The 23284-nt window shown below is 33.9% G+C and overlaps 1 protein-coding gene across 1 annotated transcript; it reads right to left on the minus strand.

Annotated features, from left to right (window-relative positions):
* Positions 1 to 16145: 16145 nt before the first annotated feature.
* On the minus strand, positions 16146 to 22469 carry LOC112721142 (legumain). The gene is made up of 9 exons (XM_025772208.3): positions 21917 to 22469; positions 21669 to 21833; positions 19490 to 19646; positions 19053 to 19138; positions 18757 to 18956; positions 17941 to 17989; positions 17621 to 17830; positions 16609 to 16812; positions 16146 to 16502 (listed from the first exon to the last, which is right to left on the minus strand). Exons 1-9 carry the CDS (start codon positions 22148 to 22150, stop codon positions 16320 to 16322), a joined length of 1488 nt encoding a protein of 495 aa, XP_025627993.1. The 5' UTR covers positions 22151 to 22469; the 3' UTR covers positions 16146 to 16319.
* Positions 22470 to 23284: the final 815 nt, after the last annotated feature.

A 23284-nucleotide genomic window follows, 5' to 3' on the forward strand; every position in this document is an offset into this window, starting at 1 on the left:
CGTTGCTTGTCCCCAAGAAACTAAAAATACAGTAGGATAAAAAAAGAAAATTAAGATATAAATAAATTTCTAAGTTTCAAATGAAGCTTAGTTACAATCAGATGAGCGGGACTTAGTAGCTTTTTGCTTCTGAATAGTTTTGGCATCTCACTATCCATTGAAACTCGGAGATGTTGGCATCTTTAGGAACTTAGAATCCAGATAATATTATTGACTTTCCTAGTTAAGTTTATTTTGATTCTTGAACACAGCTTTCAGAGTCTTGGCCATGACTCTAAGCACCTTATTTTCCAGTATTACCACCGAATACAATAATGCCACAGACACTTTAACTGGATGAACCTTTTCAGATTGTGACTCATCTTTGCTAGAGTCCCCAGATAGAGGTGTCCAGAGTTCTTAAGCACACTCTTTTTGCTTTGGACCATGACTTTAACCGATCAGTCTCAAGCTTTTCACTTGACACCTTCACGCCACAAGCACATGGTTAGGGACAGCTTAGACTGAGCCGCTTAGGCCAGGATTTCATTCCTTTGGGCCCTCCTATCCATTAATGCTCAAAGCCATGGTCCTTTTACCCTTGCCTTTTGGTTTAAAGGGTTATTGACTTTTTCTGCTTTTTTTTATTTTTTTTCTTTTCATTTTTCACCATTTTTCTTTCTTGCATGTATATATATATATATATATATATATATATATATATATATATATATATATATATATATATATATATATTCTTTTGCTACATGCTTTTTTTTTATTTTTGTTACTTTTTCTTGCTTCAAGAATCAATTTATGGATTTTTTAGATTATCAATAATACTTTTCCTTTTTCCTTATTCTTTCAAGAGCCAATATTCTAAAATTTCAACTTTAAATATGTACTGTTTATTTTATACATTCAAAAAATCAAATCAAATAACACCACATCAAACTAATTAAACTAATCTTATTTTAAACTTGAAATTCATGCATCTCTCAATTCCTTTCAAATAAAAATTTTTTATTAAAGCAAGATGAGAGATATATGGAACATTTTACAACTTAAAAATATCAAATGCAAATGATCATGCAACTAGAACAAGGGAATAGAAAATAAAACAAACAAAAAATAGAAAAATAACAGGAAAGGAGTAAAGGAGAACGAATCCACCTGAATGATTGTGGCCAGTGCTCCTCCTTGAGGATCCCATGTAGTGCTTGATCTCTTCTATGTCACTCCTTTGTCTTTGTTGAGGCGGCTGCACAAGTTCATGTGTATGCTCTCTAGTTTTCTGCATCCTCTTCTTCTATACTTAAGAGTAGTAGAAGTCACAAAGCAGAGCTTTTTCAACACCAAACTTAAGAGTTTTGCTCGTCCTCGAGCAAATATGATCACTGGGAAAGAAGAAGGTGGGGTGGGTGGAGGTTTTGTGGGACCTCTTGGTCCTAAGAGGCTAGGAAATTCCAGATTTCCTACTTCTCTGCACTGGCGTTTGAACACCCAGGGGCTGCTCCCTGGCTGGCGTTCAACTTTGACACTCCGCTTGGAGTGTTCTATTTTCATTGATGTGAATCCTATCTCTTGAATGATGCATATGATCATGACTCTGACAACTGAAAGGAAAAACAAAATGAAAATAAATGGTTGAGTAAAGTTAGGTTGTCTCCCAACAAGCGTTCTTTTATAGTCACTAGCTTGACCTTTAGCTCCTTACAGAGGTGAGTATGGGCTCAGATTTTCACCCCTGATAGTGAATTTTCTGCCTGTCCTATCATGGATGAGCTCTACATGCTCTAGAGACAGGACACGACTCACTGTATGTGGTAGGATTGGATTCTTAGTGAAGACAACTCTCATGCCAAGTGAGAGGCCTTCAATAGGGACTTTCTTGTCCTTTCAGCCTTTAGGTACTTTCTTTTTAGTACCTTTGTACTTAGAGCTTGTTGAGGGCTGCCCAACACTAAAATTAGAGTTGATGTCTGTGGGCTTTGCAGAGCTCTACACAGAAAGAGAGGGTTGGCACACTAGGTGTTGCACTGTTATCTCTCTTTTAGAGGGAGAATTAGGATGAGGCATCTTGAATAAGATGTGATCCTTCCCTAACTTTAGGGTTAGTTCTCCCTTAGCCACATCAATGATAGCATTAGCTGTGACTAGGAAAGGTCTTCCAAGGATGACACAGTCATCCTCATCCTCTCCTATGTCTAAGACAATGAAGTTTGCATGGATGTAGTGGTTTTCAACTTTAACCAAGACATCCTCTACTAAGCCATATGGCTTCTTCATGGTCTTGTCTGCTATCTCTAAAGAGACATGTGCAGCTTGTACCTCAAGGATTCCCAGCTTCTCCATTACAGAGAGTGGCATGAGGTTAATACTTGACCTTAGGTCACATAGAGCCTTTTCAAAGGTCATAGCTTCTATGGTGTAAGGAATCAGAAAGCGTCCAGGGTCTAGAAGCTTCTGAGGTAGCTCTTGCTGAACCAAAGCATGGAGTTCTTTGGTGAGCAGTAGAGGTTCTTCCTCCAAAAGCTTTGTACCAAATAGCTTGGCATTCAGTTTCATTAGAGCTCCTAAGAAATGAGCAACTTGCTCTTCCATAGTGTCTTCATCCTCACTTGAGGATGAGTAGTCATCAGAACTCATGCACTGCAGAAGTGCATTCGAAGGAACCTCAATTGTCTTTATGGTTTCCTTTGGTTCTGGGCTAGAGAGTTCTTGAGCAGGCTTTAAGCACTCAGAGGGTGTGCTTTGGCTGGCGTTCAATGCCAGCTCTGTTAGTTTATTTGGCGCTGAACGCCCTTGTTATTCACCCTGACTGGCGTTAAACGCCAGTCCCTCTAGTATTTTGGGCGTTGAACGCCCAGTAGGGATGTTATTACTAGCGTTCAATGCCAGCTTCCCTAGGCTGGTGGGCGTTGAAAGCTCAGTGAGGACTTCCTCACTGGCGTTCAGCGCCAGGCTTGCTGCTATTATGGGCGTTGAACGCCCAGTGAAGACTTCTTCACTGGCGTTCAACACCTTCCCAATCTCCTATGTTTTGGCCTCAACCTCCATGGTTATGGCTTTCTTCTCTAGGATTAACCTCAGTATTACTGGGAAGAGTGTCAGGAGAGATCTCAGGGATCCTCTTGCTCAGTTGACCAACTTGTACCTCCAAGTTTCTAATGGAGGACCTCGTTTCATTAACGAAACTGTGGGTAGTCTTAGTGAGGCTGGAAACCAGAGTGGCTAAGTCAGAGAGGTTCTGCTTAGAGGTCTTCATATTCCCTTGAGACGGTGGAAATGGTGGTTTGTTATTGAACCTATTCTGGTTCCTACCACCTTGGTTGTTATTGAAACCTTGCTGAGGTTTCTGTTGATCCTTCCATAAGAGGTTAGGATGATTCTTCCATGAAGGGTTGTAAGTGTTTCCATAGGGCACTCCCATATAATTCACCTCCTCCATGGTGGGTTACTCAGGATCATAAGCTTCTTCTTCAAGAGAAGCTTCCTGATTACTGCCAGCTACAGTGTGCATCCCAGTTAGATGTTGAGAGATCATGTTGACTTGTTGGGTCAAGATCTTATTCTGAGCCAATATGGCATTCAAAGTCTCAACTTCATGAACTCCTTTCTTCTGAGAGGTTCCATGGTTTACAGGATTCCTCTCAGAGGTGTACATGAATTGGTTGTTTGCAACCATCTAAATGAGTTCTCTAGCTTCTGCAGGCATTTTCTTCAAGTGGAGGGATCCACCTGTAGAGCTATCCAAAGAAATCTTGGATATCTCAGACAAGCCATCATAGAACACACCTATGATGGACCATTCTGAGAGCATGTCAGGAGGACATATCCTGATCAGCTGCTTGTATCTTTCCCAAGCTTCATAGAGGGATTCACCTTCTCTTTGTCTGAAGGTTTAAACTTCCACTCTAATCTTGCTCATCCTTTGAGGAGGAAAGAACTTAGCCAGAAAAGCATTAACCAGCTTTTTCCAAGAGTCAAGACTCTCTCTAGGTTGGGCATCCAACCAGAACTTAGCTCTGTCTCTCAAGGCAAAGGAAAAGAGCATAAGCTTGTAGACTTCAGGATTAACTCCATTAGTCTTTACAGTATCATAGATTTGTAAGAATTCAGCTAAGAACTGATGTAGATCTTCCAGTGGAAGTCCATAGAATTTATAGTTCTGCTATAGAAAAGAGACTAACTGAGGCTTAAGCCCAAAATTGTTAGCTCCAATGGTAGGTACAGCAATTCTTCTGCCAAAAAAGTCAGAGGTAGGCATGGTGAAGTCACCAAGGACCTTTCTAGTCTCCTCTTGTGGTTCAGCCATATCCTCCAGTTCTTGTTCAAAACTTTCTGAAAGGTCTCTTTCGGAGTGTTGTACTTTAGCTAGTTGTAAACGCCTTCTTAGAGTCTTCTCAGGTTCAGGATCAGGAGTCAAGAGGGGTTCTTTATTCCTATTCCTGGTCATAAACAAGAAGAAAAGAAAGAAAGAAGAAGAGACCACGCTAACAGGTAAGAAGCTCTTCCTTAAAGTCAGAAGTAGAGAAAAAGAAGAAGATGAAAACTAAATATAAAATAAATAAAGGAAGTAAAAGAAGATTACCTTTAAAAGAGAAGATACAATAAAAGAAAAGAGAAAAGAAGAAAGCTTTTTGTTCCACTTGGATCAATGAGCTTCCAGTTAGATGTGAAGAAGAAAGGAAAGAAGATAAAGAATTGTTGGTAAAGAGTAGAAGGAAGTAGAGTTGAATGAATAGAGATGAGAAGAGAAGAAGTATAAATAGTAAAAGTAAATAAGAATTAAAATCTTTTTATTTTTATTTAATTAATATTTATTTTCAAAAATTAAATTAATTTAATTTAAAAAGATTTGAATTTTAATTGTTAAATTTTCGAAAATAGATGAGGGAAGAGAAGAAGAAATTTTCAAAAATTAAGAGACAGGTGAGTTAGTTAGGTGGTTTTGAAAAAAAAAAGAGAGAGGGAAGAAGATATTTTTTTTCGAAAATTAAGAAGAGGTGAGAGTTAGTTAGTTTGTTTTGAAATAGAAGAGAGAGAAGAAGAGAGATGATTTTTGAAAATTAAGGAGGGAAGAGTTAGTTAGGAGGTTTTGAAAAATAAGAGAGAGAAAAAGAGAGGTGGTTTTCGAAAATTAAGAAGAGAGAGTTAGTTAGGTGATTTTGAAAAAAAGATGAGAGAGAAAATAAGATATTAATTAAGAAAAGATAAAAATAAAAATAAAATTAAAAGATAAGATAACAAAAGATTTAAAATCAAAATTTGAAATTAGAAAAAGACAAGATTCTGAAATTTGATTTTGAAAAAGATATGATTGTAAGATTTGAAATTTGAAAAAGATAAGATAAGATTTTTAAATTTTGAAAAAGATATGATAAGTTTTGAAAAAGATAAGATTTTTTGGGAAAGATATGATTTTTATTTTTGAAAAATTTTGATTTTTGAAAACTTGACAACTAAGATATAATAAGATAAAAATTTAAAATTGAAATCTGAATTTTTATGCTAATTTTCAAAAATTATGGTTAAGATAAGATAGAAAAGATCTTTTTTATTTTTTTGAATTTTATGATGAAAGAGAAAAATATAAAAAAGACACAAGACTTCAAATTTTTAGATCTAGCACCCTTGTTTTCCGAAAATTTTTGGAGGGAAACACCAAGGGACACCAAACTTAAAAATTTTAAGATCAAGACACACACAAGACTCAAGAACACTTTGAAGACTCACAAGAACACAAAGAACAAAATTTAAAGACTCGAAGAACTCAAGAACATAAAAAGAACACCAAACTTAAAATTTTTAGAAAACCAAAACAAGATTTTCGAAAAAGATAAGCAAATAAACAAGAAAACACCAAACTTAAAAATTAAAACAAGATTAAACCAAAGAAAATTTATTTTTTTAAAATTTTTTTAAAGAACGACTCAAAGAATCAACAATTACCAAGAACATGAACACAACGCTCTAACCAATTGAACTACAAAAATAAAAATATTTTTGAAAAACCTTTTATGATTTTCAAAAATTTGAAGAAGAGTAAAATAAAAATAAAAGACTCAAAGACTCAAACCAAGAACACTAACAAAGACTCAAACAGAGAAAACACAAATATTTTAAAAAAGAGTGTAGGAAGAAGTTTTAAAATTTTTGGAATTGAAAAACAGTAAACAAGAACATTGAAGGCTTAATACCAAGAACAAAATTGAACAAAGAAAAGAAAAATATTTTTGAAAAAGTTTTTAGAATTTTTTGAAAAAATTGAAGAAGAAAACAAAAATTAAAGACTCAATTAAAATAATGTAAAATAAACTACCTGATCTTGGGAGCAAGACAATCCTGCAGTTTGTCCAAACTCAACAATCCCCGGCAACGGTGCCAAAAACTTGGTGCGCGCATATGCAAAACCCACACTATTTCGTACAACAGCAGTACCAGCAAGTGCGCTAGGTCGTCCAAGTAATACCTGAGCGAGTCAGGGTAGATCCCACGAGGATTGTGGCTTGAAGCAAGCTATGGTTGTCTTGCAAGTCTTAGTCAGGTGGAATCAGAAGTTTGTTGATTGTATGTTGATTGATTAAATGTCATAAATGTTGAAAGGGGTAAAACCAATTGGATTAGATAACAGGAATTATATGATGGGAATAGAGTTGAGAGTCGGAGTTGCTTTGTCTTTCTAAATTAACTCTGGTACTACTGTTCTCTTTGCTTGTGAGTGATTTCTTCAATGGCAGGCTGTATGTGATTGACACTGGTTTGAGCAGCTGCCAATACTCCTTCGGATCTGAACCCAGGTTTAGTGTGGATCTATCCTACTTGAGGGTGAAGTTCCTGCAGGCTATTCTCCTTAATCATCCTACTCAAAACGTCACAGATAAGGTCGGATCTTCCGAATCAAAGAATGCAACATCTTTGGGTTCTAGCCTCTACCACAGAGACCCCAATCTCCCCAAAAATTGGCTGAACTGATGTCTCGAGAAGTCCCCAACGAAGTTATGGATTGGCCGTCTGAGAGATGTATATTCAAGCTGTTGGTCGTCCTTGTCCGGTGAAAGACGCATTCTGACCTAAGTAGACGCGGGTGTTTGTCAGGCACATTCATCTTAATGTGATTAACAGAGCTAATTGGTTAGATCATCCTATTCACCATGATGAAGTACGAATATACATCTTAGAATTAATCAAACACAGATCGAAGAAGAAACAGTAATACTTTTATTAATTCATAGGACTCAGCAGGGCTCCTCCCCTCAACCTAGGAGGTTTAAAAACTCATACAAAAATATGGCAGACCTCCCCTAGTGAGAGGTGTAAAAGTTCTTTAAATACTAGGTTAATGACTAAACAGATGACTAGTAACGGTAAACAGTCTATTTAGTGTTAAAATCCACTTCTTGGGCCCACTTGGTGAGTGTTTGGGCTGAGATTTGATGAGATCCACGTGCTATGAGGCTCCTTGGATGTGGAACGCCAGCTAGGGGGTCCTCTCTGGGACTTTGGACGCTGGGCTCTGCTCTTTGGGCGCTGGACGCCTGGAAGAGAGCAGGAAGCTGGCCTTAGACGCCAGTTTTGGGCCTTCTAATCCAAAGCAAAGTATGTACTATTATATATTTCTAGAAAGCTCTAAAAGTCAGCTTTCCATAGCCATTGAGAGCGCTCCATTTGGACTTCTGTGGCCCCAGAAAATCTCTTCCGAATGCAGGCAGGTCAGATCCGGACAGCATCTGCAATGCTTTCTCTGTCTTTGAATCAGACTTCTGCTCCAACTCCTCAATTTCAGCCAGAAAATACCTAAATATGTCCAAAAATATGAAAACTAATAGTAGAATATAAAAATATGAATTTAACACTAAAACCTGTAAAAACTTAATAAAAACTACTAAAAACTATATGAAATTGATGCCAAAAAGCGTATAAAATATCCGCTCATCAAGAAGTTTGTAGGGAGTAAGAACATCGTCCTCACAAGTTCTCAGTAGAGGGTTTAAGAATTATCATAAGAGGATACGTATAAAATGAAGAATAAATTTCAAAAACAGTGATCTCCGTTCGTCCCATGAATTTTTTAAAACACGACATTTACTTATCCAAAATTCAAAGTTCTTTTCTTCAATTATAAGAAATTCAAAGCTCAATTAATATCCCATACATAATCATGTACGGCCCTTGGTCTAATACAAAATAAATCTTGGTCTTCGGCCCATATACAAACAAATTTCGGTCTCTAGCCCAACATACAAACAAATATCGGACTCTAGCCCAACATATAAACAAATCTCAACCTCTGGCCCAGCATATAAACAAATCTCGGCCTCCAACCCAACATATAAACAAATCTCTACTCGGTTTTAAAATAGAATCAATCACAGGCACAAACAATACAAGGCCAACACTATCAGAGAATAATCACAGCAAGTACCACAATTAACAGTTAGACAGAATTCATTAGATAGGCAACCAAAACACTTAAGCACATCCAAACAATTGCAAACAAATGCATTATGATACATGCATGTCCTACTAACTATGAGCTCACGTGTCAATCACATTGTCAAAACCCGACACTTCCGGTAACTAACCTGGACATTTTTCCTCTAAGGTTTCTCGCATATATGTATACTATATGTCTTGCAAGGTTGAGTGCCCTTTACACCTCGTAGGAAGAATTTCCTGTATACTCGCAAGGTGAGTGCCCTACTGTACACCTCGCCATTAGAGAGACCGTCGCAGGGTTGAGTGCCTTGTACACCTGCAAGGTTGAGTGCTCTGTGCACCTCACACGGTTGAGTACCCTGTATATCTCTTTCGAAAACCCATTTTCACCCAAAACCATTTCAAGTTTTAAAACTTTTTTAACAAGGTTCAAAGTCATACCAGTTAAAAATTGAAAATCCTAATTGAAAATTCCAAAAGCATTAATCCTCAAATCTATTATTTTAATTATTCTAAAATCTTTAAAAGTACTCAAGACATATCTCTTTTGATAAAATTTATCAAACCCAACTCATTTTCCTTTAAATTCATTAAAATTATTAAATCATAACTCTTTTCTTTAGATAAATCAAAATCAAATAAAATAATTCTTAAATCAAATTAACAAAAATAAAACTTCCAAAATTCTTGTAAAAATTTTGGCAGCGCCTCCCCTAAAACTCGGACTTTGCCACCCTTCTCGGGTCTCAACCAAACCATTTCTCAAATCATTTCCAAAATCCTACTAATTCCAAGATCTCAAATAATTTTCAATTATCAAAATCATTTTTAATAAATCAAATAAAACCAAATCAACTAAGTCAACCAACAAACCAGAATATCCAACCTTCTCAAATAGTCAATAAATTAACTAGGCAAATAATTTCAATCATGCAGAGCAACTCAGTTCAATCCATAAGACTTACAAAAATCATAAAAATGTATTTTTCATATTAATATCGACTTGTAACAATTCTTGATAGTAAAATGAGTTTAAGAAAATGCCCCTACCTCGAATAGTCAAAACCCGAAAAAGCCATAAAACGCGTAAAAGCCCCTTTCTACCGGCCCACAACAGCAGCAGCTGCAACCACAGCTCCATAACGCCTCTACAACAACAGCAGCAACTCCAAACGCGACATACAATAACCGGAACTCGACCCTATGTTACCAAAACCTCAGAATCTCGAACTAAACATAACAAACTACCGATTTCAAGGATTCCCGAACAAAATACACTTACTGTAACAAAAGAGAAAGCGTGAAAACGGAGCATGCAGCAGTAACTCCTGTGGCGGTTCCAAAGACTGTAGGACCATTCCTGGCATCCAGGCACAATGATGGGAAACAACGATGGCAACTGGCCCGACGGCGGTGATGCAGCAGCGATGATGGAAATAGCCCTCTCTACAGCACAGCTTCATGTGTTTCTCTCTCTCACAAGCAGCATTGGTAATCAGAGTCTTCAACAACGATGGAAGTGTGGCGGCGGCACAACCAGCAACAAACGGCGCGGCTTTAATGGCAACGATGGTAGTGGTCCCGACGGCGAGATGGCACGACAAAATCGGCATCAACAACATGCAACAGTGGCTTCTCCTTCTCCTCCTACCTCATGAGCGCTCTTTTTCCCCTTGTCAACAATGGCGGGGTGCAGTTTAGAGATGACGGTAACACGGGCTTCCTCCCACGATGGCGACAGTGCATGAATGGCGCCGACCAGCAAGGAGCACCTTGACGGCGATAAAGACGCAGTCTCCCTCTCTCTTTCTGGTCTCCCTTCTGCCTTCCTCTATACTCTCTGTTCTCTCTTTCTTTGATAGATAGGGGAAAAAGCTGTGTGTGTGTGTTGAGGGTGATGGCGGTGAGTATAAGAGACGGGGGGTTGAGTGTTAGTTTAGGGTTAGGGTTTTAATTTAAGAAAAAAGGGTAAAGGTAGGTTGGTAATTTCAAATAAAAATAGAAAAGATATAGTTATTGAAACTAATTTTTAATCCAACAATAATTATATATAAAAATAATATTTATTCATCAAATCACAATTTATTCTCAAATAAACACTCTAATTCAAGAATTAGAGATAATAAAATTAGTTTTCATCTATTCATAAAATAAAGTTCAAAATCTAGATACTAAAATTAAAGCATATAAAATGCTTGTTATTTTTCAATTATTAAAGTTTTAAATTTAAATAAAAAAATACCTGATTATTATGAAAATTATATGAGCATTAACTAATTTAAAACTCAAAACCTCATAACTTAGGTTTAATTACCTTTTTATAAGATAATTTTCTGAAAATATGAATCATAAATAAATATCGATAATTTCAATTAACTCATAATTTAAATATCTAAAATCCGGAGTCTTACATCCTATCCCATTTCTAAAAATTTTCGTCCTCGAAAATTAATATAATATACAAAAGATTGCATAGTTCTAATACTTTACTCTTGAATACTTTAAGAAAAAGCTAAAAGTTTTGGTATATGTATAAATTTTCAAATACCGGATAAGTCATATGACATAAATATAAGGAAAAAGGTGCGGTGTGAAATAGAAGCTACAAAATAGGCTCAAAGCAAAAAGGGTTGCATGGTTTCAATATTTTACTGAAACTTGAAGAAACACAATAAGTTGCAAACTTTTCAAGATAGGTATGCGCAAAACAAAGTGGTTGGCAAGCCAATGCTCTTGTTTCCTTAACTAATCCATCACTGGGCACTTTTCAACTCGCTTATTACTCCCCAAGAATACTCTTAATCCATAATCTCCTGATTCTATTCTATTGCACATATCCGATATATCCGTGATAATAACCAATTTCTTGTCAAGCCTTAAGGTTTCAACTTTCCACGCTTCACCATACCTTACCTTCGCAATTCCCAACCATATATTATCAAACCACTCATCCGAGAATTCTCAACCTCATTAATCACTTAGCAAACCTACTACCAGTAACAAGCCTAACATCGACAAACTCTTTCCTGAGAATCCAAGCCTCACAACTTCTTATGACATCGCACACTTACAAACTTCACCTTTCGCGCCCACAAAACGTGTTCTAAAGAACTAACGTATCGGTTGTGATGTCTAAAGGTCACACGTGACACCAAAATAAATCTCGAACTACTTAAAAAGATACCTAACAAAGAAGGAGAAAAACAAAAATCATGGATGGGGTTCATCACAAGAATTCAAGAGAATGGTTAAGAACACAATCAAGCAGGGAACGAATCAAATCAAAACTTTTTCAATAAAGAGTCAAAACAAGAACTTCAAGAAGATACCAAGGATACAATCAAGTAGAGATATACATAAAATGCAAGACATGAAGCAAAGAACCAAACCACATCTCAAGAAAAGCAAATATTTCAAGGAATTTAAGCAGACATATGCAGTTAAAATCAACAAAAATGCATATGAACAAAGAACAGGACTGGAAAAGAATCAATTTACTTTTCAGGAAAGAAATCTCAAGTAAGGACTTCAAGGTAAACCATGAAAGAACAAGATATGTAACCGAGTAACCTCGAGAAGCAACCTCTAACGTTCCCCAAAACCCGCAATATGCGTTACCTATTAGTTCTATTTTGTCTATGATAACCTGTTAGTGCTCTCATGTACAAAAACAATTAGTGTTCAGTAACAACATTTTCAATGGAAAGAACTATCCGCATACATAGTAAAATGAACATCCTCCTTAGTTTTTCAGTAACAACTAACAAATTGACCAAAATACCACCCATGCACCATGTTTAAATGGCTTAACTCAAACCTAATTTCAACTCAAGAAAAATTAAACTAAATCAAATTCAAACCAAATAAGAAAAGAAACATGCGGAGCATGTACATGTAGAATCCAACAAATCAAGTAACAGAGCAATGGTATAAACCAAATAAACATCCACTTCTCATATGAAAGAACCATCCGATGGTAAAATGAACATCTGCCTTAGTTCTTCAGTAACAACTAACAAATTGACCAAAATACCACCCGTGCCCTATGTTCAAATGACATAACTCAAATCCAATTTCAATTCAAGCAAAATTAAACTAAATCAAATCCAAACCACATAAGAAAAGAAACATGCATGCAGAGCATGTGCATGTAGAATTCAGCAAATCAAATAACAGAGTAATGGTATAAACCAGATAAATATCCACTTCTCATATGAAATAACCAACCGTATATATGGTAAAATGAACATCCTCATTGATTCTTCATTAACAACTAACAATTTGACCAAAATACTACCCGTGCACAATGTTTAAATGGCTTAACTCAAATCTAGTTCAATTCCAACAAAATCAAACAAAATCAAATCCAAACCACATAAAAAAAACCTATGAAACATGTGCATGCAGAATTCAGCAAATCAAGTAACAGAACAATGGTATAAACCAGATAAACATCCACTTCTCATATGAAATAACCATCCACGCACATGGTAAAAGAACATCCACATTAGTTCTTCATTAACAACTAACAAATTGACTAAAATATCACCCGTGCACCATGTTTAAATGGCTTAACTCAGACTCAAGTTCAATTCCAACAAAATTAAATAAAATAAATCCAAACCACATAACAAAAGAAACCTGTGGAGCATATGCATGTAGAATGCAGCAAATCAAGTAACTGAGCAATGGTATAAACTAGAAAAACATCCACTTCCCATATGAAATAACCATCCGCATACATGGTAAATGAATATCCTCATTGGTTCTTCACTAACAACTTACAAATTAACCAAAATACCACCCGTGCACCATGTTTAAATGGCTTAACTTAGACCCAAGTTCAATTCAACCAAAATTAAACAAAATCAAATCCAAACCACATAATAAAAGAAACCTACGAAGCATGTGCATGCAGAATCCAGCAAATCAAGTAACAGAGCAATGGTATAAACTAGATAAACATCAACTTTTTCAATGAAAATAACCACTACACTTAGTACTTGAACCATAGATTCACACCCAACTTCAAATGAAGCTACATTATGCTGAGTTATAACTATCTTTTGGTTTGAAAAATCTAATAACAATCACAGAATCAGGAATTGGACTTTCATATTTGGTATATCTAGCAATTTATAGCATTTACAGCAATTCAAATCCAATATCAATCACATTAAACAACCAAACCCAAAATCAAAGAACATATGAACCCAACGTGTCTAACAAACATCCTCTGTAAAATAGAACAATAGCTTTATGCTGACCTTTCGTAGTCTAAGGGGGAACAAAGAGAAGCGTCGTCGCGATGAATGAGCAAGATCCATGGCAGCGCGGCATTGTGACAGGGGCAGGGGTGTGGTGTCGGGGCAGCAGGAAGACAAAGACACTGTCTCTGTGAGTTAGCGACAGCACTCCGTACGTTTTGTGAGGGGAAGAACCACCACGTGTGATGGATGGCAGAGAGAAGTCACGTCGGCGCACCATCGAAGCAGGGGCAGATGTTCGCCCACGTGACAGCGACTCTAAACATGCGGCAGAACGACAATGGCTGGATTGCTTCATGCCGGTGTCACAGTGGAGGCGGCGATGAGGGCTTACAGTGGCTGTGGTGAAGATAGGATTTAGGGTAAGTAAAATTAGAAGTAGGTAACAGTAAATGGTAGAAAATAAAATTGAAAATCTAGGTAATTAGGCTCAAATGTGTGTCTCATGGTAATTGAACCTGTGTGTACAATCCATTATTCACGTTTACAACTTCTGTTGTCTACCTAGGGAAATTGTTCTTATTAAAACCCAATTCAAAGAAAAGTACTACGAAATAAGTACCCATTCCGTGCGAAGGGCGGGTATTACTCTAGTTTGAAGAGAGAAATATACCGTGTTGACACAGGACAAAAGAAAAAGTACAGTACCTGGCAATATAACACTACAATCCGATGGAGATCTACCCAATTAATTAATTTTCTTTTCCCAAGCAATATAAACACCAAAAGAAAATGTATAAGAACTTTCTTGGGCAATATCGAAAGGACGAAGAAATAATATACATATTACCTTTTGAAAGAAACTAGGAAACTTTTTTAAATATAACGATAACATATTTTTCCAGGTTTAAGGGTTAATAACATAATATTTCCAAGTTTGGCATGTCTGCGTAAGAAGACATGTGACAGCTTGACAAAATTGAACACTTCTGTTGTTCTTATTCAAAAGTTTTGCCACATTAGTGCTTCCTTTTGTGCACATCACCTTATTGCTAATTAAATTAACCAAATTATAATCACATTAATATAATCATCACCACTTACACAATCCTACACCACCACTCCAACACATGACAAAAACGACACCATTCTTAGTCTTTTAAAAGGAGCAACCCTACTAATGATCAAATAATCAAAGCATCTCTAAAAATTTGTCACACATACACGACAAACGTACTCTCTCATTCCATTCAATATCTTCAACCCTTATAGTTCAATATGATATGATAGTAATAACCCGGTGTAACCACGAGAATCAAATCTCTCTCCAATGGAAAAGTGGGGACGCCATTACGTCGGCTGTTAACCCAAGGGAGAGGTATGTGCTAATAATATAAACTCTTACTTAATGCACGTTAAAATACATAAAATATACATACATACATATACATATATATATATATATATATTAAAAATAAATTAAATAATATATATTTATAGATAAATACCTAATATAGCAACTGATTTGGAGGCTGAATTTTAACATATCATGAATAATATTTTTTATTTGCATATAATATCTTAACTTAGTATACACATATAATTTGCAGGGAGGAACGAAACAAAACTTTTTTCATATGATTCCATAATAACAAAAAGTGTGTTGGATTAATTAGATGTCGATGAGAAAGTCAGAAAGGCACCTTGTAGGCATGAACCCCAAGCATGTGATGTTGAAATGGGTGCGTTGTCTTGGGCCTGGAAGCTCTTTAAAGAACAGGTATGTTGAATTGGGCCTAAGCCAAATAGAGGTAGTACCGAAGGGACATATGGCAATTAATGTTGGAGAATCGGAGGGAGAGAAGCAACGAGTTTTGGTGCCCGTTACACACTTGAACCACCCTTTGCTTGGGAAGCTTCTAGAGAAGGCAGAGAAAGTGTATGGGTTTGATCATCCAGGTGTAATAACCATACCTTGTGGAATATCAGAGTTCCAGAAAGTTCAGCAGAATATTTACTCGGCACAACGACTCCAAAGGCGACGCCAAATATGTTGCTCTATCTATATCTATAATACCAAATACTAATAATAGTTGAAGTAGCAGAAATTAAAAACTTTCACAGAAAGTAATTCGTGTTGGAAAAATATACATCCTAATACAAGCATATTTATAGTTGTACCACAAAGGAAAAAAGAATGAACTCACTTGATCTATGTACAAAATTATGAAATAATCAACAATGACCTAATGATTGCTACTCACTTGATAAGTAATTTTTAAAATTATAGTTATTTATGCAGTTTTTTTTTTTTTATTAAGTTAAACTTTTGAAAGAAATAATTTTATGATATAATATTAGAATTTTTATAATTTAAACTTTAATCATTGATGATCCAAAAAAAATTAGTATAAAATAAAAAAAAAGTTATATAAAAAATTTACGTAAATAAAAATATTTTACATCAAAAAACGTATTAAAAATATAATTTCATGTATCTCTTTTTATCCTTTAAAATTTTTAGAATAAGTAATTTTATAATAATAATTTATACAAATTATTCAATTAAACTATATTTCGATTCATATTTTACATTAAAACTATTCTAACTATTTTTATAGAAAATTACATCTTTGTACAAGGTTGAAAAATACTTTCCGATTTGTGTGAGTAGAGTACAATAATCCTAAATCATGCACTATAACCTAAGTTTGATGGATGTAAGCGCCCTGCATAATAGCCACCACAAGCTGCCATACAAGCCTCCTCCATTGAGGCCTTAGAAACGCCATTGTTACAAATGTTGGCGAATGCTCGCATGTGTTTCATGCCATACTGAGTCAGCGATCCGCAGTGAGTTTCAAACACTCGAACCTAATCAAGTGTTAGAGAAAAAAAAAAGATTTAATATTATAAGATTTTAACATAATCAATGAATGAATGTTACTTAAGTAGAAGAAGATGAGTAATCAATTATTACCATTGATTTTAAGCATGTCCAATCGTCAACAAGGGGCAGACCGGGCTCCCTCACGGATTCTAGCACTGAATTTTTTGCTGGACCATAAAGAAATACTCCGATCAATTTTACGCTACCGTCTAAATGATTCCTGTGCTTTGTTGTCTCTGCAATCTGCTTCATGATCTCGCTCTTCTTTTCTGGTTCATCTTCTGATCTCTTGTACTGCATTCAAATAAAACCAATTATACGTACAAGTTAAGCAAAGTAGCTAGCTAGAGAAGCAACATGCAAGTGCAACCATTAATCGTTAGAAAAGCCAACATGCCAAAAAAAAAAAAAAAAAAAAACGTTCGGCAAAAAGAGAAAGAAAAGGATAAAAGAACGTTAAGTTCCATATATATATGTTTTTACCAATATGTCATTTTTTAAAACTTAATACTAAAATGTTACTTTTTTTTAGACTAATTACTCAAATACCACTATTTTTATGTTACTGTAATTAATTATATTTAAAATAAAATAATAAATTAATTGTCACTTTAACAAAAATATGGTATTTGACTAATTAATTTTTTAAAAATTATATTTTTTAATAAATTTATAAAATATAGCACATCAATAAAAAAACTAATAAAAAATAAAATATTTGTTCAAAAATGTTATATGTAGTATATTTGTGTAAAAATATGTTATTCAATTTATTTTTAATATATATTTTATATTCTAACATATATTTTATACTGATTTTAGCGTATATTTAGGTTAATTAATGTCTGTTTCATATAAAATTAAAAATTATAAGAAGAATTAACTAATTTTTTCTCTATCTAAACAATCAAAATTGATATTTTTATTCTGTTTCAAGACATTTACCAAATACTATAGATTAGTGTCCAATTTCAAGATATCAAACTTAAAACCATTTGATCAGAATGCGATCTCTAGTGTTTATTTATTCCAAATTGAGATGAGATTTAATAATAAAGAAAATATTGTGGTTAACGGATTGAGGAGAAAATGCTAAGAGTACCATTTGCCACATGAAGAACAGGTCTGCATCTCTCTGATGAACAACATCGACGGGTGCTCCTAACATTGCATTAAGAGAAGGAAAGTTGACTGTGGCAGGATCAAAACCATGGTACAGATAAAGCTTCTCCGGTTTGACGTGTGTATCACCGTACTCCATCACATGGGAACCAAGCTCGTAGTTGTTAAAATTTGAGGTCCGTTCCTTCACCTGCTCAACAAAAATATATAGCCCCTCTTTAATTTAATTATTCCTCTCGCTCATGGCTGATGCTAACATTTAACGAAGCACTGTTATTATATGGTCAAAATTAATCTTACCGATTGATATTGTTGTTGCACCGATTCCCTCTTTAGATTGTGACTTTCACTGCAGAGAATTCAAGTGCCATAATTCAGTTTTGCGACTTAATTAAATTTATGTCTATGTTTTATGGTGATGGTGATGGTCATGGTGATGGCAACATGATCAACCTATCATTTTTATTTATTTTTATTTACATTTTAAACATCACAGTCTAATGCAACAGACAAAGGGGATAATCTAGTTGTCCTACATGATGACTACAACGCAATAGGCGAATATACTATATATGTCACACTAGTGTCATAAATTTGGTATAAGATTAAGACAAGAAGCATAGATACAAAATTATATCAAAAAGCGAACAAGAATGATAGAGGGTCAATGGAATTTATTGTTTTTAACCAATAATTAATCAACAATTAATGTTTAAAAATATGGGATAAAGTTAAACTGTTAAACTAAAAGAATTAAATTGATAACTAAAAATGCAAGTCAAAATCAACAAATTCTATTGGCTCTTAGGCTTTTTTAAAAAGCGAAAGTAAAATTATATTCCAAAATTGGTATTATATTCTGAAATAATTTTTAAAATTTTAATTGCATCAATTATGTCCCTAAATTTGTCAAAAGTAAATCATGTTATTCTCTAAAATAAAATAATAAATTACTAATAAAAAATGACCAAAAAATAATATAATGTACTTTTATCAATAGTAGAGATATTGGTGCAATTAAAATTTTAGAAATTATTTTACTGCATACAATTAGATTGAGGGATTAAGTTGAAATTTAAATAACATGTAAAAGAAACATATGTTATGTATTAGTACCTGTCTTCCATCCAAGCAACACTATACAAATCCCCAAGGCAAGTGATGTATTCAGGAGGAGGAGAAGGATCCATGCCAGGACAATAAGTTCCCCAACTAGCCTCTTGAGCATTTGATGCAGTTGTCACATAAATGTTTATATCCTTTGGCATTATACCCTCAAATATGCTCCCACTTTCACAAGCTTCCACATATATAACCTACACAACCATACCATATAATTATTCTTAATTGCACATTCATGATGATTAGTAATGGTAAGCATATTTTAGTCAATATATGAAATCTTTAATTACCATCTTCTTGTAACCTCCAGATGCATGCTTCTTCTTCAAGACATCAATAAAATCCATGGCATAAAGGTTTGGAGTGTTTGGCATCCCTATAATCAAATGGGAGACAATGAATTGCAATCACTTCTACACCACCAATCCACCAATGTATACCACTTGCTAGATTAAGGCTGCATTTGTTTCTGATTCTTAAAAGTAATTATACATAGCATAAACTTTTTTATATAGTTGAATAGGAAGTTACATTTATATGTTAGCAAAATAAACATTTTTCCCCCTTGCCCAGTTTTATTCTCTCATATCAAATTTAGCAAAGAAAAAAAAGTAGTAAACACAACCCATATCATTATAGATGAACTCGAATGATATAGAAGCTTGTTATTAAATTACGATTAGTATTATAATTATAATGCAAAATAAGGAAGAGATGATTAACGCACCAAGAACACCTGGGCCTCCATGATCAGCATAATATATAAATATCCTATCATCAGGTTTGCTGTTTATTACTTTGCCACTTCCACCTTTCACCTTACTCTTGTCCCCAAGAATTACCGCATATAAATTATGAGTTGTCACGTTCTCACCTGTGTAATCCTACACGAAATAAAATGAGGTCAATTCAAATTAATTTACTAAATCTGTCTTTAGAATATAATAATAATGGAATTGAAATAGTATGTTAAAAATATGTCATTTTTATCCTTTAACTATTAATATAAAAAAAGAGTTAGAAAAGATCGAGAATGTCGAAATTCAACTCTGGTCAATGACGATTATTGTTCGCAGTAAAAAATGGAATAGATGAAGAATAAAAATATAAAAATCAATTTATCATATCAGTTTTAAGAAAATTATTTTATATAATTAATTCTAAATAATTTTTTTCATTTTAATTTATTTTGATTTATTTTACATCAAATCAAATCAATTTTAAAAATATTTTATTCTAAATATACTAAAATAGTTAGTTATTACTTATTACTTATTTGTTTATTTGTGTCAATTGACTTTCTGATAATGAATATGGTCACTGTCTCCACAAACTTTAAACTATGTAGGTTGCTTTCTAATTCTAAGTAAACAAGTAATGCCCTATTAAATCTAATTATTTAAAGAAAATATCATCAACAGAGAACCCCAACTTTGATGTAACATTGACTAGACGTGACTCACCACATTAATTGCCTTTCCAACAACGCAATAACGATTTCGAAATGTTTTCCACTAATCAAATTCTATTAGACTTTAAGTCACTCCACATCCATTGATACTTGGATACCCAAATCCTCTTATTAATTCCGCCCAGTGCCAAATATGGTAAAATAATTAGGGGTAGTGAAGTTGTTTGTTTTTCAGAATTGGGTTAGTTGGTAAAATTAAGGAATGTTGTGATACACCTCATTTAAACTTTAAAGGAAGGCCTTTTGGTTCATATTTAAGAAATTAAAGTATTTAACAATAATGTCAAAGACATTTTAAAAAATTGTTATTCGTATTATCAAATCGTAATGGTTCATAAACTTTAGTGTATACACATAATATATCTTCTGTTCGTTGTTCCTTCCTACATAGAACAAAAGTACTTCCATATAATTCTATGTTCTCCGTGCACGCATGTTGCACTAATTTATTTTCCAAATGAAAAAGGTTACTTGCCAGCAATTCATCATTAGTATTTAAATAGACACAAAAAAAAGTAGCATTTAAATAATGGTGAAAACTTATTTTCAATTATTTTTATGTAAAATTAATAGTTAAAAATTATTAAATAATTTAATATATTTGAATAAATTATCATTCAATAATTTTTAATTATTAATTTTATATAAAAACAACTTCATATAAATTTATAGTTTAAATAATATAAGTACTAGCACCATGCGAACCTCTCATATTTAATTTGTTTGTTGGCATGCCTTGTTTCTTAAAGACGAGAGGAGAAAATTATTTTCAGGAAAGGAAAAATTGCAAAAACTCTTGACAGTACACTTGGCCTTTTAGATTATATAATTTGGCAAAACTTCCAATGGGCCAATTTGACGATTTGTCACAAGTCGACAAAATCTTAATTAATCAACGGCATGCAGTTCCCCCACTTGTATTGTATGTAGCATTGGGTTTTCTTCGGGTGTTTCTAGTTTTATATTCTTGTCTTTGCTTTCTGTTTCCAGAGTTTATTATTTAATTGGCTCAATGATGAATCATAATTGGCTTTCTCATCGTCAGTCTTTTTTTTTTTTTTTTTCATTTTCTTAAGATTTAATCTCGGGACTTGTGAGTAAAAGATGAACATGTCTACTAAGCTGTTGAATTCTTAATCTTCTTAGCTTGACTATTTTAAACCATACAAAATTGCACTATTTTTATAATTCTTCGTCGGTAGAAGTAATACCCAAAAAGAGTCTAAATAATTTTCGTAAAAAAAAAAAAGAGAAACATTACGAATTTATAAATCATTAAAAATTTTCATTATGAATTTGTAGATTTAAAAAAAATTACTAAATAAATTCTTGAAAATTTGCAGAGTTTAAATTTCTGATGAAAGTGGGGTGAAAGGATAAAAGATATTTGAGTTTGCAATATCCAATATTATATTTAAGAGTTGAATTTAGTTACCTTGGGGACGCCAGCGTAGACATCTTGACCATGAGGATGGTTGATGATGATTCCAGGCCTTGGATTCAAGTCGTTGTTGGCTATGTCATCATACATGAACACAACTATGTTTTCTTCTTTGAGTCCACCTTTTATTAGCAACTGATACGCATGGCACACATCTGCCTGTAGTGTGCATTAAACATGCATAAGATTAAGGAAGGAAAGAAGAAGAAGAAAAGCGGAAGAAACAAATTAAAAGCACGCACTTGGTGCCTGTAATTGCCGTATCCACTTGAACCAGCTACTAGAACAGCCCATCGGGTTCCACCACCAACTTCATCATTTTCTGCTGACTCTGACTCGGAGGGTAACCGAATCACCGAGTCATAGAACGAGTTCAGCCTCGACGCTTTACCCTGCATATTCAGAAACAGCAACAAGAAGAACAACAACAACATCCATGACCATGATGATGAAAGAAAAGAGTATGTAGTCGCCATAGGAAGGAACTGAAGAAGTTATAACCAGGAAACAGAAGAGTTATGACTTATGAGAGTTTTATTATATGTGCATAGATATTTATATATTTATAGTAAAGTATGAGAAGGAAGGGAGGGAAAGGGGTGTGTGATTGTGCCTTATTTTATGGCAAGGAATGATATTGAGAGTCTTGTGAGATATTCTTTCTCCTCTTCTATACTGTTTTTTAGTTAGTGTGTCCGTGTCTGTTTACTATGTTGCTCCTTTTTCCCGAAAATATTCACTCAATCTCCCCATTTTCTTCTACTTTTTTTATTTTCAGTTTGTAAGAGGTGTGTTATGTTACGCATGCTCAAAAGTGGATGATAATCAAACTTTTTTTAAAGAGAAATGGTAGAAAATTATTAAAATTTATTATTTTAGTTATTAATTAATCATTAATATTTAAATGTGTGAGTTAAAATATGTTATTAAATTACTAAATTAAAAGAATTTGATTAATGACTAAAAATAATCGCTATAAATTCTAATAGTCTTTTAATATTTTTTTTATTATGGTTGTATAATTATTTTTTTATGAATATTATATATATTTTTATATAATTATTAGAACATATTTAAAATATTATATATTAATATTCTATCAAGATACATTTCAAATGATTTTATAATTATTTACTTTGATATTTATTCTTGAGTTATTATCATAAATTTTAGCATGATATTTTGATATCTTCTTTTAGTCTTTATTTAAAATTGTTGCTTCAGACTCTATCAAAATTAAGTTTTGTTTATATTTTTGTTGCTCCTTTAGTCTTTTTATTTATCCTTTGTTGCAATTGTGACAACGACATCACTATCATTATGTTTTTTGTAACACCCTATCACACAAAGTCTTATACTTAAATCATAAAATAGAGGTAACGATGCATTACGACCTCTAAAAATAAAATCTAATACGTATAGTAGTATAAAAAAGTTTGTAACTAGGAGCCTTTGAAGAAAAGGAGTAAATCAAAATCGTTAAATCGAAAAGCGCAACACTCCGATCGATAACGTAAACGAACAGATATAGGATAAACTAACACGATGAAATGTACAAGCGAGTGCCAAAATACAGATATCAAGACTCAGGACTCAGCTTGCGAAGATAA

Source organism: Arachis hypogaea, chromosome 11 (genome assembly GCF_003086295.3).
Source record: "Arachis hypogaea cultivar Tifrunner chromosome 11, arahy.Tifrunner.gnm2.J5K5, whole genome shotgun sequence".
In the NCBI taxonomy this organism is placed as follows: Eukaryota; Viridiplantae; Streptophyta; class Magnoliopsida; order Fabales; family Fabaceae; genus Arachis; species Arachis hypogaea.

Coding starts and splice junctions, on each gene's coding strand:
- LOC112721142 (XM_025772208.3), bottom strand. CDS start 22,150: ATGGCGACTACATACTCTTTTCTTTCATCATCATGGTCATGGATGTTG. Junction 16,813..17,620: donor TGTTCTTCATGTGGCAAATG/GTACTCTTAGCA, acceptor ATTTGAATGCAG/TACAAGAGATCAGAAGATGA. Junction 16,503..16,608: donor GGACATGCTTAAAATCAATG/GTAATAATTGAT, acceptor ACACTTGATTAG/GTTCGAGTGTTTGAAACTCA.